The sequence below is a fragment of the Podarcis cretensis genome (genome assembly GCF_951804945.1).
Source record: "Podarcis cretensis genome assembly, chromosome: 10".
Taxonomy (NCBI): Eukaryota; Metazoa; Chordata; class Lepidosauria; order Squamata; family Lacertidae; genus Podarcis; species Podarcis cretensis.
The window spans coordinates 53646896-53666297 of record NC_137179.1 but is presented as its reverse complement, the minus strand read 5'-3'; the positions used below and the strand labels follow the sequence as shown (position 1 = coordinate 53666297).

At 43.2% G+C, this 19402-nt stretch overlaps 1 protein-coding gene across 5 annotated transcripts in view; it reads left to right on the top strand.

Annotated features, from left to right (window-relative positions):
* The window catches only part of DOCK4 (dedicator of cytokinesis 4), a 265492-nt gene that overhangs the window by 120243 nt on the left and 125847 nt on the right, over positions 1–19402 (top strand). For all 5 annotated transcript variants that reach the window (XM_079994015.1, XM_079994018.1, XM_079994016.1 and 2 more), the window contains exons 9-10: positions 17019–17100; positions 18873–18933. In XM_079994015.1, the coding sequence (XP_079850141.1) occupies positions 17019–17100; positions 18873–18933 (143 nt within the window). The remainder of the gene's footprint in view (positions 1–17018; positions 17101–18872; positions 18934–19402) is intronic.

Sequence of the window (19402 nt, the reverse complement as noted above, 5' to 3'; positions counted from 1 at the left end):
TTCCTTCAAGGAAGCAGTTCCTCAGCAAAAGTGGCACATGCTGTGCGGTAAGAGTGGGTCTTGGCTGGAAAATGCCAACACCCTTCCTTGCATACTTTTCTACTCCTCTTGGTAGGTAATATTTTGTGAACTTTGGTAGGCAAACCTTTGGTGAGATACCCACGCACGCATTCAGCATGAGCTGTAAATAGGTTTAGAGCAGTAGATATGCTTAGAAAAACATATTTAGGGGGGGGGGGAAAGGCAAGTAGTTTCTTGAGCAGCAAGCTCAGTCTCACAGAACGTGTTGCTGGGGAAATAGCACTCTGTGCCGCGGTGGCAAAGAAACAGCAATCAATTCCGAAGGTGGCATTTTCTCAGCCTTAGCTCTGAAGTTTAGTTTATTAAATTTATTAATTGCTTCCCACAAGCAGTGTAAGCCCTGAAGTGATTTACAGAAATGAAGTAAAATACAGAGAATGTAATGTGTAATATGCTGCAGTCTTCCTGATTGGCCCGTGCCTAGGATTTTGTTGTTTTGTTTTGTTTTTCAAATCCCTGACATGGCAGTGAGCCACACAATTAACATAATGTATAGTTAGGCCACTGGGACGCCGGTGGCGCGGTGGGTTAAACCACAGAGCCTAGGGCTCACCGATCAGAAGGTCGGTGGTTCGAATCCCAGTGACAGATCTCCCGTTGCTCAGTCCCTGCTCCTGCCAACCTAACAGTTTGAAAGCACAAAGTGCAAGTAGATAAATAGGTACCGCTCTGGCAGGAAGGTAAACGGCGTTTCCGTGTGCTGCTCTGGTTCGCCAGAAGCAGCTTAGTCATGCTGGCCACATGACCCGGAAGCTGTACGCCGGCTCCCTTGGCCAATAAAGCGAGATGAGCCCCGCAATCCCAGAGTCATCTGCGACTGGACCTAATGGTCAGGGGTCCCTTTACCTTTACCTATAGGTAGGCCACTAGATGTTCTCTGCACATATAAGAGTCGTACTTTTTCAGACCAGTCTATTCCATAATCCTGTTCTTATACTGGCCACCAGGACCTAAGTTCAGTAGCACTCTCCGTACAGTGGTACCTTGAGTTAAATACGCTTCAGGTTACATACGCGTCAGGTTACAGACTCCGCTAACCCAGAAATATTACCTCGGGTTAAGAACTTTGCTTCAGGATGACAACAGAAATCGTGCTCTGGTGGCGCAGCAGCAGCAGGAGGCCCCATTAACTAAAGTGGTGCTTCAGGTTAAGAACTGTGTCAGGTTAAGAAGGGACCTCCAGAACGAATTAAGTACTTAACCTGAGGTACCACTGTACTTGTGATTTGCAGTCCTGGAATGAGAGGGAGGGTGTGATCTTGCTATATATACATAAAGTTTTTGTGGGCCCAGAGGCACATTGGGAATCTGGAAAAGTGTCATGAGCACAATAAAATACATGTTTCACAGAAGAAAAACTGGTGATGTTTAGGTGCTCCCTGTTTCTTGAAGAAAACACAGGCAGAATATATACACCCCCAAAGCCCCACAATTAAAAACAGATGAAAAAAGCCCCAGTCAGCACCCCAATCCCAACTCCTCAGTTAACAATCTCCACCCAAATAACTCAAGGGGCAGTGTGCTTTGTAAGCATTGTGTGTATGTGTGTGATTGCTGTGGTGTCTGCAATCACCCTATTGGGAACCCTGGATTTAAAGCAGTGTTTCCCAAAATGGGTAATACCGTCCCCTGGAGGCGCTGGAATGATTCAGGGTGGTGGTGGTAATCTTGGGTGCAATTGAGGGGTATTAAATAAAAATAAGGGGGCAGTGGAAGCATAAAGAAGGAAGAGAAGAAATTTTTGATAAACTGTACATGCTTCATCTATTGAGCCAGTGTGGTGTAGTGGTTAAGAGTGGTAGACTCGTAATCTGGGGAACCGGGTTCGCTTCCCCGCTCCTCCACATGCAGCTGCTGGGTGACCTTGGGCCAGTCACACTTCTCTGAAGTCTCTCAGCCCCACTCACCTCACAGAGTGTTTGTTGTGGGGGAGGAAGGGAAAGGAGAATGTTAGCCGCTTTGAGACTCCTTTGGGTAGTGATAAAGGGGGATATCAAATCCAAACTACTACTACTACTACCCTTCTTCTTCTTCTTCTTCTTCTTCTTCTTCTTCTTCTTCTTCTTCTTCTGTAATGGCACTTAACTGCCAGGTCGGCTGCCCTTGTGGGATGGTAATAACGCCTCCCCTGGATCCAGCGGTTGTGCTGGAGGCGAAGGGTTTCCTTCAGGCCCAGGAAGTAGATTGCAGCTTGCCTGCCTATTCGGCCAATGGCAGGCAGGCTGCAGCGCTGGCCCTGCCCCTCAAACAGTGCGGACTGAGTTCACTCTGGTCATACTAGATTTCCAGAGGGCGGGGGCCGGGCTGAGTAATTTTTTTTCTCCTGAAAAAGGGATGGTAGACCAATTAAGTTTCAGAACCTTTGATCTATAGTGTGCATGATGAACAGGCACGAATACATCTTTAAACATCTGTGCACATGAAATCTTGCTCAATCAGGGATTCCATAGACCAATGTTTCTCAACCTTATTCTGACCGTGGCCCCCTTCCAACCTTATTTCTTTCCTCCTCTGTCCTACTAGTAGAAAGGTAGCTATTTTGTTTGTAAACAGAACATGTTTTATTTATAGTGTTTATAATTATATAACTTATATAATTTCACCTGTGGCCCCCTTGGAATATCCTGGGGGGCAGTGCCAGGTTTACGTATAAGCCAAACAAGCTATAGCTTAGGGCCCCACTCTCTTGGGGGGTCCCCAAAAAAATTAAAGGGAAAAAAACTGGATGTACATTTCCAAAATATAAGATAAAAAGCAAATAAAATAAAACCTACATACAACAACAGTGTTTTGTGTTCTGTAGGCTCCTATGGTGTAAGCCTGCTAGCCTGCTCCCTAAAATATCACTGGTTTGCTCATTTCTATATATAGGGTGCCTACATTCTGCATGGACTGGTTGCATGGCAGCATGTACAAATGTAATTTAGGTCCATAAATTACAATATAGCATATATTCAGCACAAAAAAACAGTGACAATTTGTTGTTGACAAAGGAAAGCTGGACCAGTAGCTTAGGGCCTCATCAAACCTAAACCCGGCCCTGCCGGGGGGGTCCCAAGGGGCCATATCCCCCCCCCCCCAGTTGAGAAACACTGCCATAGACATATATACAACTTAAAGATAGCTATCTGTTTGTTATTTATACTTCACATGTTTGCTGAGGAAAGCAGCAACGCACACATAGCAAACATGTTTGCTGTGTAAAATGTTTCGGTGCCATCCATCAGGCCCTCTTGCCCGAGACGTAGCTGCATATGTCAGGGCTGAGCTTAATTAAACTGATTGGGGAAACTTGTTTGGAAGCTTCTGTTTTGTTTTACTAACTGCAGGTAAGCTATTTCTGGCAGCTCCTCTTGGTAGTTGTCAGCATCTATAGTGTAAGCAGACATGATTTATAGAGCGTGAAAGAGGAGCTAGGTGGATATGCGATATTCTTTGTCTCAGCTGCTTAGTCAAAAACCTCCTGGTACTTCCTGTCTTTTCTCCCCAAACCACAAAATTGTATTCTGATGCTCTTGTTGGACAGAAAGGGCTCATTCGTTTGGTTTTGATCTGCAGGCAGTGAACCATTTTCGTAGTGATTTTTTGCAGGGAATTTGCAGAAATTTGAATAGTCTGTTGCATGGGGAAGATGCCTTTCACAAAGGAGATGAAATATAGGGGGAAATATTACAGCTCAAAGCAGTGACCCATATTTTTCATGCCTGATTTATGCTCCAGCAAATTGCAAAGTAGCCTACACCTGCTTTCCTGTTTGCAGTTGACACTTTGAATCCCCTAGTGCGAGGAAGAGTAGCGTGGCATGCTTATCATTTACATCATAGAACCCCTTTATCGCATGATGTTCTCATATACAATGCATAGGGATGGGGACTGTGTCATAGCCTACCAGCAACCTCAAAACATTTACTGGCCTCACTCTCCTGGCCTCCATGTGTTCAGCATAAAGTGACAACAGTCTGTATATGTAGAGAGTCTGTCATTCCCTACCAACATGGAGATGTTGGCGCCTGGACCAGCAGGCATATTAGATAGTGTCACTGATAAGCTCTAGTGATATTTACTATTCCGAATTTCGGTTTCTGCTTCATTCATTTCGTATTCTCCAAAGCAGACACTGGCACCCCAATTCATTCATTAGAAATCATTTAAACAGTAGCCAAAGCAGAAGTGCATTTTTTTGGTGCCAAGTAGCAGTTACAAAGGGACGCGGGTGGCGCTGTGGGTTAAACCACAGAGCCTAGGACTTGCCGATCAGAAGGTCGGCAGTTTGAATCCCTGCGATGGGGTGAGCTCCCGTTGCTCGGTCCCTGCTCCTGCCAACTTAGCAGTTCGAAAGCACGTCAAAGTGCAAGTAGATAAATAGGTACTGCTCCGGTGGGAAGGTAAACGGCGTTTCCGTGCGCTGCTCTGGTTCGCCCCAGAAGCAGCTTAGTCATGCTGGCCACATGACCCGGAAGCTGTACGCCGGCTCCCTCGGCCAGTAAAGCGAAATGAGCGCTGCAACCCCAGAGTCGGCCACGACTGGACCTAATGGTTAGGGGTCCCTTTACCTTACTAACAGTTACAAAGTAAAAAGATTTTTATTTTTTTTGCACCAAAGCATATTGGAAAGAAGTATTTCTTTGTTGCATTATGCCATTGTGTAACCTGAGCCCTTTCCCTCTTGGTGGTTTAGTGTTATGTCAAACCCCAGTTTGCTGTGGTTTATTTGAAACACCTTCAAACTATTGGTTATGTTACAACAAGCCATTGGTAAGATTAACCATAGCTTTGGGTTGGGAGGTAATGCTAAACTATGGTTAATAAAAAAAAAACATTCCCATCATGATAAGTCATAATTTGTCTGAGTCCAGTCCCAAGGTAATGTCTTTCCCTGGGGTCATATCCATTGTGAATGCCACCTGTAGAACAGGGCTTCAGTTTATTTTCCTCCCTTTGCACCACACAAAATATGCTCTGGGGTGTCTGTCCTGACTTCCACTCATGGGTATAATACTTGGACTCTCAGCTTGATTATTTCCAAGAGGGGTACAAAACTCTGCATTCAGAATTGTGTGATGGATCTGCAGTTTATTGGATCTGCTGTATGCCAGCCTAGAAGGACCACGCCCATGACCTATTTAGGGTTTATAGGACTGAATCCAGCCCCTTTACCTTCTTTTCAAGCAAATGAATTGGCATAGTTCCAAAACCCGTCAAAATACTGTAAGATTTTCTTTGTTGGCTAAGAGCAAAGGCCCATCTGGTCTATCAGTCAGTGCTCTGTACTAGCCAATCAGAGGTCTATGGAAAGATCTGACAGGTTATCAGGAAGGTAACTAAAACCCAAGCATCTGAAAATCACTTCTTTTTATCATGTGCTGCTCCCTGATACAAATTGTTCCTATTTATTCTAATATCCATTAATATTTCTATTGTCATTCAATCTGTACATTCCTCTTTAGTTGCAAAGCAATAAATTACAGATGTTAGTCATGCAGTGCATGAAAAAAATGTTTTCTTCTCTGTGTTGTGAACCTATTGCAAATGTCGTTTGATGACCCTGAGATCTACTACTTTGAGATGGAAAATATTTTCTCCTTTGTCCTCCAGACTGTTAATTTTATGAGCTTTTATAAAGCTATGCTCCATCTTCATGACCCATAAACGTAATCTTTCTGTGGTTGAGCAACCCAAACTGCACATCGTACTGAAAACTTAGGTACATTAGATGTGCTACTTGGATTTGTAAGTGAAGATTGGATGGATATTTGTAATAGAGAGAGAGAATAAAAATGGCAATGGGATTTATTCATTCTACTTAGTCTGAATATAATTACTGAATTGTTGCCGGGACTGTAGGAGCTTAATTACAAATTGAAAAATAAATTGCATAAACCTGCTCACAGCAGGTTTCGTTATAAAGAGTGAATGAGGTCAAACATGATAGGGCTGGTTAGATGAAGAATTAGAGCTTCTTAAAGATGCTTCTCCGTGATAATATCCCACAGAGCTATGTCACTCAGACAACATAACCACATGTGGACGCGGGATTGCACGGGTCTCTTGGTTCCGTGGGATTTTACTTTTATTTTGAAACAGAGTTTAAAAATACAGGCAACAATACACACATACACGCACTAATGTGAGACTGTGAAAGGAGGTGATGCACATCTAAACAATTCCACTAGCATGAGGACGTTTAGCTGCACAATGAAGATAAGAATGTGAGAAGAGCCACTGGCCCCATCTAGTTCAATATCTTGCTCTCCCAGTGGCCGACTGGATGCTTACGGGGTTCCCGCAAGCAGGACCTAAGTGCAACACCACTCTTCCCTCCTGCGGTTTCAAGCAGCTGGTATTTAGAGGGATATTGCCTCCAACAGTGGAGGTAGCCTTCATAGTTAGTAGAATCTGTCCAATTCTCTCTTGTTCTTAAGCCTTTCTCCTGGAAGGAATAAGGAATCCTTTTGTTGACCAGCTTGCATTCATTTCTTCAGGGTTTCTCCCTTCCCTGCCCCCCCCCCACCTTTCTTCTTCTGAGTTGGACTGTGTATACCATATTTCACCTGTCACTTGTTTAGGAGCCTAAAGTGACATTGGATGACATTATTGCAAAGGAAATAATTTGTTCTTCCTGCAAATATCTGATTGGCAAAGGTATGGGTGATTCACTTTGGGCAGCTATAGGGAAAACCCAATTTGCTTTGCTTTTGAAGCTTTTTTCAGTGTCAGTATTGTGAGTGCCACATTTGTTAACAAAGACCTCTTAAGGTTGCAGTCCTGTTCTTGCTTACCTTGGATCAATCTACTGTAAACTCAACAGGCTTTATGTCTGAGCAGACTTGCATAGGATTGTACTATAATTTCTTTCAAACAAAATAGGTTTAGAAACTTACCTGCATAACCATAAGGTTAGCCTGTATAAACAATTCTGTTGTACATGAAATTTCCTATTATTTCAGTTACATGTAACCAAAACTTTATTTTTGGCCTGCTTTAAAAAATAAAAATAGAAAGAGGGACAAGTAGTCATTTTTGCATGATTTGGGATTTTGTTTCTCTGCTGCATTTTTCAGTTGTGGAAACTGAACATCCTGTTTCTTCTCCTACGATCTTACTGCATTCAAAATAGAAATGAAGGTCTTAGCACTGCAGCACTAGTGAACAGAGAGCTATAAATAATGCTTTGGAGTATTTTAGTATTTTTTACTCTGAATTATGTTTGCTTAGCCTGGCTGTGGGTGGTTTAGAGGAAAAGAAATCATGCTTTCTTGTAGCAACCATATTTGCAAGTGAGAAATTTGATCAGGAAAGGGTTGATATGAGAACCTTACTGCATTGGATTGTGTATTTCCTCTCTCCACTATGCACACACACTTGTTGAAGTGCTGGCTGGTGGAAACATTTCCTGTTGCATTTTGTTGCTGTATAGATTTTCTGTATTGCTGATGCTATTCTTAAAATTATATTGTAACATTAGGCTTTATTAGGCTTCTGTAATTTTATTGCCTCCCCGAATTCTACTGTTGGTTTTTAATGTTGCATCGTGCCTCGGCTGCCTTCAGGCAGAGAGGCTGTCAATTAAATTCCTTAAATGAAAAAAAGGAAGCAGCAGAAGGGGGGAAAGAGGTATTGGAAGCAAAGCAAAGGTGTTACTAAATTCGACATGGGCTCCGTTCAGAGGTCAAAACATCTTTTGGTAGCATAGAAGCCAACTCCTAGAGGCTATGGGGGCTTTGGCTCCCACAATAAAATATTTGAGGGGGCTGAGCCCCCACAAAGTTGATTCCCATTCAAATGGTGCATGTGCACTGCATCATGTAATCAGTTATGTGGGGCAGGGCTTACCTGGTTCCCCACAATATTTTATTCAAGTTGGCACCCCTGTTGGGTAGCCTTGTCTTCATGCTGCATCTTTGAAACATAACATGCTGTCAAGAATAAACTGAAGCATATTTGCTCACACACTCGCCCACCAAAACACACAGCTTAGAACTGGTGAAGGCTAACAGAAGCATGCATGCTTACTCTTTCTCCATGCCCTCCTGGGGGGTTGAATCGCTGTTCAGGCTGTGGCCACAAAGATGATCAACTGCACTTCTGTTGTCTTTCCTGCCTTAGAACCATGAACAGGTGCTGGGTGCATGAAAGCTTGCTTCTGCTACTGGCTAGGGGTTGTCATCATCATCATCATCATCAACAATAATAATAATAATAATTTTATTATTTATATATCACCCATCTGACTGGGTTGCCCCAGCCACGCTGGGCGGCTTCCAACAAATACAAAAGCATAATAAAAAATTCCTGATACAGGGCTGCCTTCAGATGTTTTCCAAAGGTTGTGTAGTTACACATTTGCTGTGCGGGAAACACTGATGAAATGTCGGTGTTTCCTTTGGCAGTTGTAATGTATGGAGCTGCCTTCAGCAGCCGCAAGTTGGCATGGAAGTCTGTTAACTGATGTTATTTCTGGAGCTGATTCTACTTCTGCGGCTTATCACAACCCCCTTAAGCTGTTCTGTTATCCAGCCATGACTCTCTCTTCAGCATTCTTTTCATCCTCTGTGTCTTGTAATTGGTGTTAATTTGGTGATGTAATCAAGGTTCACATTTGCACTTTAGCAACCCAGCGGGTCAGGGAGCAAGGCAGAACCAGCGATAAAAGACTCAAGGTTGTAACTGAAACAAATCAATCATTGTTGATAGACAGTGCTTTTCAGAGAACAATATTCATACAGAGTATTATTAGCTTTGCAAAAAAGAAAAGCAATGTAGGGGGGGGAATGTACTGTAGCAATGAAGTGCTTAGATAATAATGTGGATTAAGAATGGCGCAAGATTAGCAACAATCAGTCAGAGTTTAGTACTGCTTGCTCCTATCCTAACCAAAGATTTGGCCTCTCTGCAGTCCACCTAACTATCAAACATAATTTCTAAGTTTTGCGCCATATACTAATTTGTACTTTTTCTAACACATCTGGCTCATTTATTTGTATCACCTTTCCATAGTAAACCATGCTCAAGGCGACTCAGAACAATAATAAAATGTAGCAATATGAGTCATGAACAATAGAGCAATGAAAATACCTCATATTAATTAATATACCATATAATTAAACAATCCACTGGTAATTCATAATAAGGTTCTAACAATAAACACACCATGTCACTCAGAAAGAAGCAAAAGTAATGCATATCCACAACTAAAACTTGACGCCAGCATCAAACCTTCCACTTTCCTGAGCAAGAGATGCAGCCTTTGTAGCTGGAGTCTGCCCTTTCAAGGTGACCAGACAAAAACAAGACACACATACCGTAAAATTTTGGAATAAATGGTTGCCAAGCCAGAGCAGTAGGCCACAGATATTGTGTCCTCAGCTGGGTGAGAGTGCAAAAAGAAGGCAGAAGAGAGCAATGAAAGGAGTCTCTGAATGAACATCCTTTATTCCAACTGGGAACAGAACCAGCATTTTTTCTCCTTTACAACCCTTTCATTACTTGCATTCTCTGTTGAGATACAGAAGGCACTCCCTATCCACAGGTGCACCAATTGACATCTCACGCATGACATTGCATGGCAATCCTCTTAAAAAGATGGCACCTCTGCCTATCCATACTTTGTTGAAATAACTGAAGGTATTTTTGTTTTGACAGACTTTCCCAGCTGAATGAAAATGTATTAGCCCCAGCATTGGTACTGTTTTTAAACCTATCTTTTGGTGCCTGTTTTCAGTAGCATTTAAAAAATAATTATAGCCTTTTTTGTATGTTTGTAAATCGCCTTGAGAGGAAAGTAAAAGGTGATCCATAAATAAATAATAAAAATTCTATTTTCTCTGATGATGTTATGGTTCCACAGTTGCTCAGATGCCATTGTCATTATCTTTAGCATCTTCACCCATATGATGTTTGCTTTAACCCCATCAGGTTTTCATCCCCCAAGATGCCAATTTCTCACATAACTACTGTATCTGTGATCCAGCAACAGTTCCAAGCAGCTTGCCCCAGAAGACTTGTCTTTTTCCAGTATTGTCATCCATTTCAGCCCATCACTGCTCTCACATTTGCTGAAATTGGCTAAAACTGATGGTTCCTTAGGCCTAGGAAGGACAAGCTTAACAGTTGGTTTTGTTTTCTCTTTAAAATGAGTGGTAAAAAAATTCAAAACATGTTGTTTAGACAGGAGGTGCCAAGTAGATGCATCGTTATTGCTGTTGCTGAGGAATAAAAGGACAGATTGTGAAGTGAGAGAGTGAAAGAAAGAGGGAAAGAGTGCTGTGCTGTCTTGCTGCTAAAACTTATCTTTAACTTTGACATGTTTTGGCCATGAACTATGAATGCTGGCTTAAAGGAAATCAAAGCCAGTAAGGGATGCCATTCCTATCCCACCCATCTGGTTAGTAAAGGAAACAGTTTTTGAATCATAAAATAGTAGAGCTGGAAAGCACCACAAAGTTCATTTTGTCCAACGCATTGCAATGCAGGAATCTTTTGCCCAAAGTGGGGCTTGAACACACATCCCTGAGATTAAAAGTCTCATGGTCTACCGACTGAGCTATCCATCTAGCTTGCTTACTTGCTTGCTTTCTCTCTGTTGTCCAACCTTCACAAAAAGGCCACAAAGCCCCAGGGCTTCTTCTCCACATGCCCTTGACAGGATTTCAGACAGAGTCCTTCCCAGCCTAAACTGGAGATGCCCAAGACTAAACACGGGACCACCGCTGTGCGTTCCACCACAGAGATACACCCCTCAAAAGTTATCTGTTTGGTATACATAATCGACTATCCCATGTGCAGTTTCTGCTGCTGAACTGCACCACTTCAGACTGCAAGTGAGGAATGAAAGGTTCAGAAATTTCACTTGAATAAAATGTTTCCGCCCACATGCCAAAATCAGCATGGCAAGGAGATGTGTTCTGGTATATCCTTCTCCCTCCCTAGTATGCTAGTTTTTGTTTGCAAATCATGCAGAGTTGTTTCCTCCTTTGCCCCAACTTGCCAGGGCATTCAAAAGTTGGATTTCCCACAGGCAGTCTGAAGTGGTGCAGTTCAGTAACATATAAATCACATTCCCTGTCTCTAAACATTCTCACATTTGTGGAATTTTTTTTTTTTTTTATTAAAATTTTTATTACATTTTCAGTTTACAGAAAAGAAAAAGAAGGACAAACAGAAAAAAGAAAGAAAGAAAAACAATCCAACTTTCAAAATACATTTTTAAGTTACTAACTGGACTTCCCCACATCTCCCTCACCCTGCGTTCTTTACAATAAACATAGCAAATTATTACCTTGTTTCGTATCTTATTTATATCTTTCAGAGTGTTTTACTTCTAAATTTAAAGTACCTTTTGTCAAATATTTATACCTTAAGATAATACATAAAATAACTTTAAATTTCAACTTTTTCTTACTTATAACTTAACTTTCTATTTTCCTAATCTAATTGCAGGAGCTAAAATTTCCAAGTCATGCAGATTCTTAACATTCATACAACTTATAATGTTTTTGTAAATAGTCCTTAAATTTCTTCCAGTCCTCTTCCATTGTCTCTTCTCCCAGATCTCGGATTCTGCCAGTCATTTCAGCCAGTTCCATATAGTCCATCAACTGCGTCTGCCACTCTTCCAGCGTAGGAAGGTCTTGTATCTTCACATTTGTGGAATTAGAGTACATAATAATATGGCAGGTGTGCATAGTTACTCTCCCTTTCCCATAAGATGTGAAACTCCAGTTTAGCGGTTAAGTATACTTCTGTAGCATTCTAAGCCCTTTCTTTTCCTGATATTTGCCCCAATATTTGAGTTTCTCATTCCACCTGTACATTGATTTGGAAGACAATTGGGAGAGAGAGGGGGGAGAATAATACTCTCTAGAACAGGGGTCAGCAACTTAAGGCCCATGGGCTGAAAGCAGCCCACAGAGGTCGTTTGACTGGCCCACGAGCTGCCCCCAAACCGAGCTGCCCGCTTGCATGCTGCGCTAAATTGCATCCTCCCTTAAAGAGGTGAGACCTGGACAACTAACACCCTGTGTTGCGGGTTGGGTACAATTGGTAAGCCACAACAACCGATTGGTAGGCCCCTCGAAGCTGGGTACAATTTGGCCAATGGGACGCAGTTCAAATGGTTTGAGGGACCTATTTATGTCCATGCACATGACCCAGAGCTTCCTCTTTTGGTGCGTGCATTCGGATCACCCACCCACCTCTCCCTACTTTTAGGGTTTGTTGCATTTGACCTTGCTATGCCGTTGTGTGCCGTCTATTGTTGGGACATGGGCACGGCAGGAATTTTCCCACTTGGCTGATTGACTGTTGCCATTTGGGTTTTGCCTGCCACGTAGCAAATCGTCACAACTTGTAAGGTTGCAGATAGGCTCTGGTTCAGGTGATAGGGATGGGGGAATGCTCTCGCCATCCCTATGTGAAGGGTATTCCGTTAAAGGAATCCAGGGACTCAATGGTTTGGTCAACCCCTGTGAGGGGGTTGTGCCCGTGCCTGAGTCCAGGGGGACATTTGGGTGGTGGAGTTAGCCTGTTCCCGGCTTTCTGCTTATCCAGGTGTTCACCCTTGGCTGACCTATGCTGGTGCCCTGGATCAGCGCTACCTGCATGGCAGGGAGCTAGTCTAACCAGAGCCTATGCAACCAGTCACTTGATGTAATCAATAAAGTTGTGGCCTAAATTCTGTCAAAAACCAAACCAAAAATTTGGGTCAAGTGTGAATTTATTTAGGGGGGAGGTTTATGAGTCTGAACACACAAACCAGCGCAGCACAGCGCAGGGACTTGCTTCCGCTGTGCCAGAAATTGCGTCTGCGCATGCACAGATGCCAAAAATCACACCTGCACAGACGCAGACGCCAAAAATCGCAGGCAAGCGCACTCACGCGCAGGGGCAATCCAGCCCACGGAGGGATCCCTGTAGGACCGATCCGGCCCAGGCAAGATAAACCTTGCCGACCCCTTCTCTAGAAGGTGAGAGAGATAAACATGGATCGGGTGATAATAAGCTAGAAGTTTGTGATGGGAGATGCAACTTACTACAGGAGTGTTTTCAGCAAGTTTTTTCTTTTAAACACACTTTAAAGCAAGCTTGCTAAGTAGGTGGCAGACAATCAGCTAAATATATATTTAAGTGCATGTTTTTAATTTCTTCAACTTGCAGAGGCCAGGGTTTTGTCAGGTGAGGGGGGTTACTGGTGACAGTCTAGAAATGTGCTAGCTGAGATATTTTTAGTACTGTGGCTGATCAGAGTAGGGCTTACATTTGAGAACGTTCAATTTTACAACGCACACGCATAAATTCATAGAAACACATTGCGAAGTAGAGCGCATCATAGGCATTCACAGTAACTGTTCTTGATTTTGGTGACAGAGTTGGACAGATGAACATAAAAAGGAAAACACGTCAGGCATATATCTGAAAAAGTGCTGTTCTTCTAGCCATTCAGCTTTTGATCCAGGAGTGTGATTTAATGCTAGAATTCATCTCAGGGTTTACTGGTCACTATCTTTTCAGCATCTCACCCTGCAGAGCCACAAGTTAGATCAGGGGTCCGCAACCTTTTTCAGCCGTGGGCCGGTCCACTGTCCCTCAGACCATGTGGTGGGCCAGACTATATTTTTTTGGGGGGGGGAAATGAACAAATTCCTATGCCCCACAAATAACCCAGTGATGCATTTTAAACAAAAGCACATATTCTACTCATGTAAAAACACCAGGCAGGCCCCACAAATAACCCATAGATGCATTTTAAATAAAAGGACACATTCTACTCATGTAAAAACATGCTAATTCCCGGACTATCCGCTGGATTTAGAAGGGGATTGGGCCTTAGGTTGCCTACCCCTGAGTTAGATGCAAAATTTGCTTGTTATGTGTGGATAAAGGCAACATTTACATAATCTTATTTGTTCAAAGTCCCGTTTCAAAGTGCTGGTTTTGACACTAGGCCCATTTCCGTGTGCCACCTCCAAAGGAGGCCCAGAGGATAGATAGTACTGACAGAACAGGCCCTCTATGGAATGCCTTCCTGAGGGAAGCCCACCAGACATCAACATTGTCATTGTTTCTGTGTGAAGCGGCACTGCTGTAATTCCTGAGGAGTGTTTATGTGTGTGTGTGTGGGGGGGGTTATTAAACTGTGTTCCCCAACAATCAAGATTTAGTGCCTTTCCTTCTGGGCCACCAGCATGTGACTGTGGATTTGCTTCAAGCTTTGGAGACTGAGCTCTTCCATGGTACCACCTTGGCTGAAGTGCCAACCCTGCCACCTGACAGAGTGACATCACCCCAAGGACCAGTCTCTCTATACCCAAGATGGTTACCAGGCACCCTTGGGCATCTGCCTGGACTCCAGCAGAGGTGGCCAATGACCTTGGTGCCCCCCCTCCATTCTTCCCTCACCCTGGCCTCATGATCTGAGCAGCAACAGGAAGTTGAATCTAGCTACCGTTTTAATGCTGGTGTTGTAGCGTAGTTTTGAGGAATCGTGTGCTGTTTGCCCTCTCGAACCTGAAACCAGTTCTGACTCCTGGCCCTCAGGCTGAGCAACATTTTCCCCATGAGAGGATCCTGCTGATATAATAATAATAATAATAATAATAATAATAATAATAATTTATTATTTGTACCCCGCCCATCTGGCTGGGTCTCCCCAGCCACTCTGGGCGGCTTCCAACAAAGATGAAAAATACACTAAAATGTCACATATTAAAAACTTCCCTGAACAGGGCTGCCTTCAGATGTCTTCTGAATGTCAGGTAGTTGTTTATCGCTTTGACATCTGATGGGAGGGCGTTCCACAGGGCGGGCGCCACTACCGAGAAGGCCCTCTGCCTGGTTCCCTGTAACTTGGCCTCTCGCAGTGAGGGAACCGCCAGAAGGCCCTCGGTGCTGGACCTCAGTGTCCGGGCAGGATATAAGATCCTGTTCTTCTATTCTTCCCACATTCTTGCTAAAGGAATTTGGCCTGCATGCCCTGGACTATGCTTCCTGCTTTGGCTGCTGCTTAGCTGTTGACCCTTGCTTGTCCTGGACAGTGTTGTTCACCTCTTGGCCCCTTCAAACTGATCGTCACCTCTCCACAAACTTGGAAACCCAACCACTTGGGGCTTGATTTCCTTCCTGATGCCGACAGTTGCCCCCTCGGCAACAGGAGAATTGAGCTGCATCCGTTTCAGCTTGTTTTAAAGTGAACCACAGCAGCCAAATTTCCTAGTTGGAATATGCCTGCAAATTTCCTAGTTGGAATATGAGCTGGTGAAATTAAACCTGCAGAACGCAGCCTGTGAGAGTGTGATCTTCCTGAATTGCTGCTGGTTCAGCCTTGGAGAATTATATACTTGTACTATTAGTCCGTCTATTTTGCTTGCATAGATGTTCTGGTTGCTATTTTCGTCATTGCATATGGAAGACAGCATATGTGTGGCAGTCGCTCAGCCTTGGCAGAAGCCAAGGAAACAGCTGAAAAAGCTATAGTTAAAAAGGAATGTACGGAGTGATCTCTTATGTATGATGGGATTTGATGGTAAGATGATTGGAAGGTACAGCAAGTGAAAAAGAAAAGCCTTGTGTGGGGAGCCTGCTTTTTCTCAGTCTTAATTATTTGATCCTACTGACATTTGTTTTCTGTGGTAGCGGCTAAAATTAGATGTCAGTTTCTTAAAATTGATGCTGTTTATGGCAAAGGTGATGAACAACTGCTGGGCCACACTAATGTGATGCAGTCTTGTGTGTGGTTTGTCTCTGTTCATTTTGTTTTACAAAGTATACCAGGGCAAGCTTCAAGCTAAAGCAGAGGAAAGGGACATCACTCATTTTTCCCCTTTAAAAATTGTATGTAGGTGTGTGTCTCTGTGTGCCCCCCGCCTCAACTGTTTTTGCCCTTCAAGGAAAACCTAAGGAAACTCATATCTTTTCCTATGCAGGATGTGAAGCAGATGGCGGCTTTTTTATCTGAAAACAGGATGAGGGGAGATGATTAAAAATCTCCTTCCTCACACCACTCTTGTGTGAGCTTGGCCCTGCCATAAGGCAGTGAAGCAATCACCTCAGGTTGACATATATTGCCTCAGGTTGGCTTTTTTTTTGGGGGGGGGGGTGAGCAGCTGCAGTCTCTTTGGCCATTCTCCAGAACTCCCTGATCCATCCCCTTTGTGGGAGATGGGGAATTATGTGTGCCACAGAACCTGTCTTACAACCACTACCCTAGCTTGCTGCCGTCGGGTACAGAGAAGGATGCTAACCAATGCCGAAGTAAAATTTTGTGCCAGTACATGGAATGGTGAGGAGGGGGAATCTCCATCCTTACATGTTCTTCAGGTAGCCATTTTTTTTGGGGGGGCAGTCCCCTGCTCTTTAATTTGTAGCACCCACAGCTTCATTTTGTAAGATGTAATTTCACAGAACATCACAGGTGGTGTTTTGGCTTCTAGAATGACGTTAATATCTCTCTCTCTCTCTCTCTCTCTCTCTCTCTCTCTCTCACACACACACACACACACACACACACACTATTTTGGATGAACAGTAATGTTTTGCTTACAAACTTTGCGATTATGGCCCTTCTGATTGACCTAATATCCTATATGCGCTCATAACTTCTGAAACATTAGCTCTGATGTGTTTCCCATTTGCTAATTTAATTAAAGTACTTTAAAGTGTCTTTAAAGATCACATCTGGCTTCAATTTAAAGTCAACACTTCTTGAAACCATTGCACCATTTCCATGGAATTCTAGCTTCAAATAAGCTCTCTTTTGCCACATAGCAAGAAGGTTTAACTTCTTTGCAGCATCAGCTATGAATATTGGAAATGTGTGCTGTGGAAACAGGGACAAAAACATGTTTACTCAGATGTGTTAGATGTATTTTCTCCTTCCCCAAGATGTCTAAATTGTTTTTAAATATTGCCCATTATATTTCATTGCTTCTTTTCTTTTACAGTGAGAGATTTTTCTTAAAATTGAATCGAAATGGTTTGCCAAAATGTCCAGAGAAGCCAGAAAGACATTGTTCTCTTTTTGTGGTGAGTGGGTGTTTATTTTTGTCTGCATTTGGTAATTGCAAAAATAAATAAATCAAGACTTCGTTAATGGGGTTGCCTCCTTGCTGGTAGCCCAGTTGTAGAAATAGAAAGCATACTACAAAGCACAAAAGAGTGGGCATAACTGTGCAGACTTATCATTCATTTTGTCCAGCATCCTTCCACTGGATACCAGCAACTGTGCCAAATAGGTATGACAGCCACCTTGATAACCTGAATGTGTGTTTCTTTTCTGTATCTTACTTGCCAAATCAAAGAAATCTCTTGCAACCTAAGGCTACACAAGTTCAATAGGGCTTCTTTCTGGGAAGCAGACTTAAAACCACATTTTAAGAAGTAAACCTCATTTGATTTCTGCAGAACTTGAGAGCCAGTCCAGTTTAACAGAGCGGGTTACGGGGAATGGGTTATATTGATTGCAAGATGAATATACTCATTCCATACTCATTACCTCATCACCAATGGTATTCCTTGTGTTCAAGGCAGTAGAACATCACATGTTACAGCCCTTTCGATATTTCATGATACACTTGCCATCTTGAAATACTGTGTCAGGAAGGATATTGACAAGTTGGAATGTGTGCAGAGGAGGACAACCAAGGTGATCAAGGGTCTGAAAGCCAAACCTTATGAGGAATGGTTGAGGGAGCTGGGTATGTTTAGCCTGGAAAAGAGGAGACAGAGAGGAGATACAATAGGTAAAGGTAAAGGTAAAGGTAAAGGTAAAGGGACCCCTGACCATTAGGTCCAGTCGTAGACGACTCTGGGGTTGCGGCGCTCATCTCACTTTATTGGCCGAGGGAGCCGGCGTACAGCTTCTGGGTCATGTGGCCAGCATGACTAAGCCGCTTCTGGTGAGCCAGAGCAGCGCATGTAAACGCCATTTACCTTCCCGCTGGAGCGGTACCTATTTATCTGCTTGCACTTTGACGTCCTTTCGAACTGCTAGGTTGGCAGGAGCAGGGACCGAGCAATGGGAGCTCACCCCATCACGGGGATTCGAACCATCAACCTTCTGATTGGCAGGTCCTAGGCTCTGTGGTTTAACCCACAGCGCCACCTGCGCCAAACCTTATGAGGAACGGTTGAGGGAGCTGGGTATGTTTAGCCTGGAAAAGAGGAGACAGAGAGGAGATACAGTAGCCATCTTCAAATACCTAAAGGGCTGTGACATGGAGAATGGAGCAAGCTTATTTTTTCCTGCTCCGGAGACTAGGACCCAAACCAATGGATTCAAGTTGCAAGAAAGGAGATTCTGGCTAAACATCAGGAGGAACTTTCTGATAGCAAGAGCTGTTCCCACAAGAGGTGGTGTACTCTCTTTCCATTTCCAAACAGAGGTTGGATTGCCATCTGCTATGTGTGATCTAGTTGAAATTTCTGCATTGCTGTGGGTTGGACAAGATAACCCTCGGGGTCACTACCAACTCTACAATTCTATGATCATGCATATGTGATGGATGGGACACACACTAGTTTCAAAATCCTGCATGGTACTAGCCACAGTTCAGCAATGTTCTGATATAAGTATGGTATATGCCATTGATGCTTTTAGGTTTCAATCTTAAACACACACTAGTTCCAGTGACACAATGGGACTTATTTCTGGTCAAACATTTCTGTGAGTCAATCAAATACATTGAATCTATCACCTCCTTGTTTCTTTATTTCCTAGACACAAGTAAACGTAGAAAAAGTATACAGTAATAACACAACAAAAATAAATAATTGTAGACTGTTCTGATTCTCTACAGGACTTGGGAAGCAGTGAGCTCAGGAAAGACATCTACATCACTGTGCACATTATACGGATTGGTATGTACCCTTGTTTCCCCAAAACCTTTACGTAAGAAGATGTTAGATAATGTGATAATTTCAGGCCGCGTGTTTTCACTGTGTGATGATGGTTATCCTAATTGTCACTGCTGCAGGGCCACCACTTAGCACTCGGGATGCCTTACATTGAAATATTAATAATATTTTCAGAAAGGGTTCTTCTCAGGTAATAGTGCTCAACTGTGGTTTAGGGCCATAGTTCTTTAGCATTTCAAGAATGAGCTCCAATGAGCTTTGCATATGACTTCTCCCTTCCTACCCGCTCCTCCTCCAGTGAGGCCACAGTAAAGAAATAAGAAGCTTCCACTTTCGTTTTATAGATCACCCTGAGTTTAATATGTCTTACAAGCAGTGCTTTTTTCTGGGGGGGATGCAGGAGTACACATAACCCTAAACATTTTGTGAATCTAAGTTCGGCCTCATTGAGGGGCAATAGTTCAACAGAGTA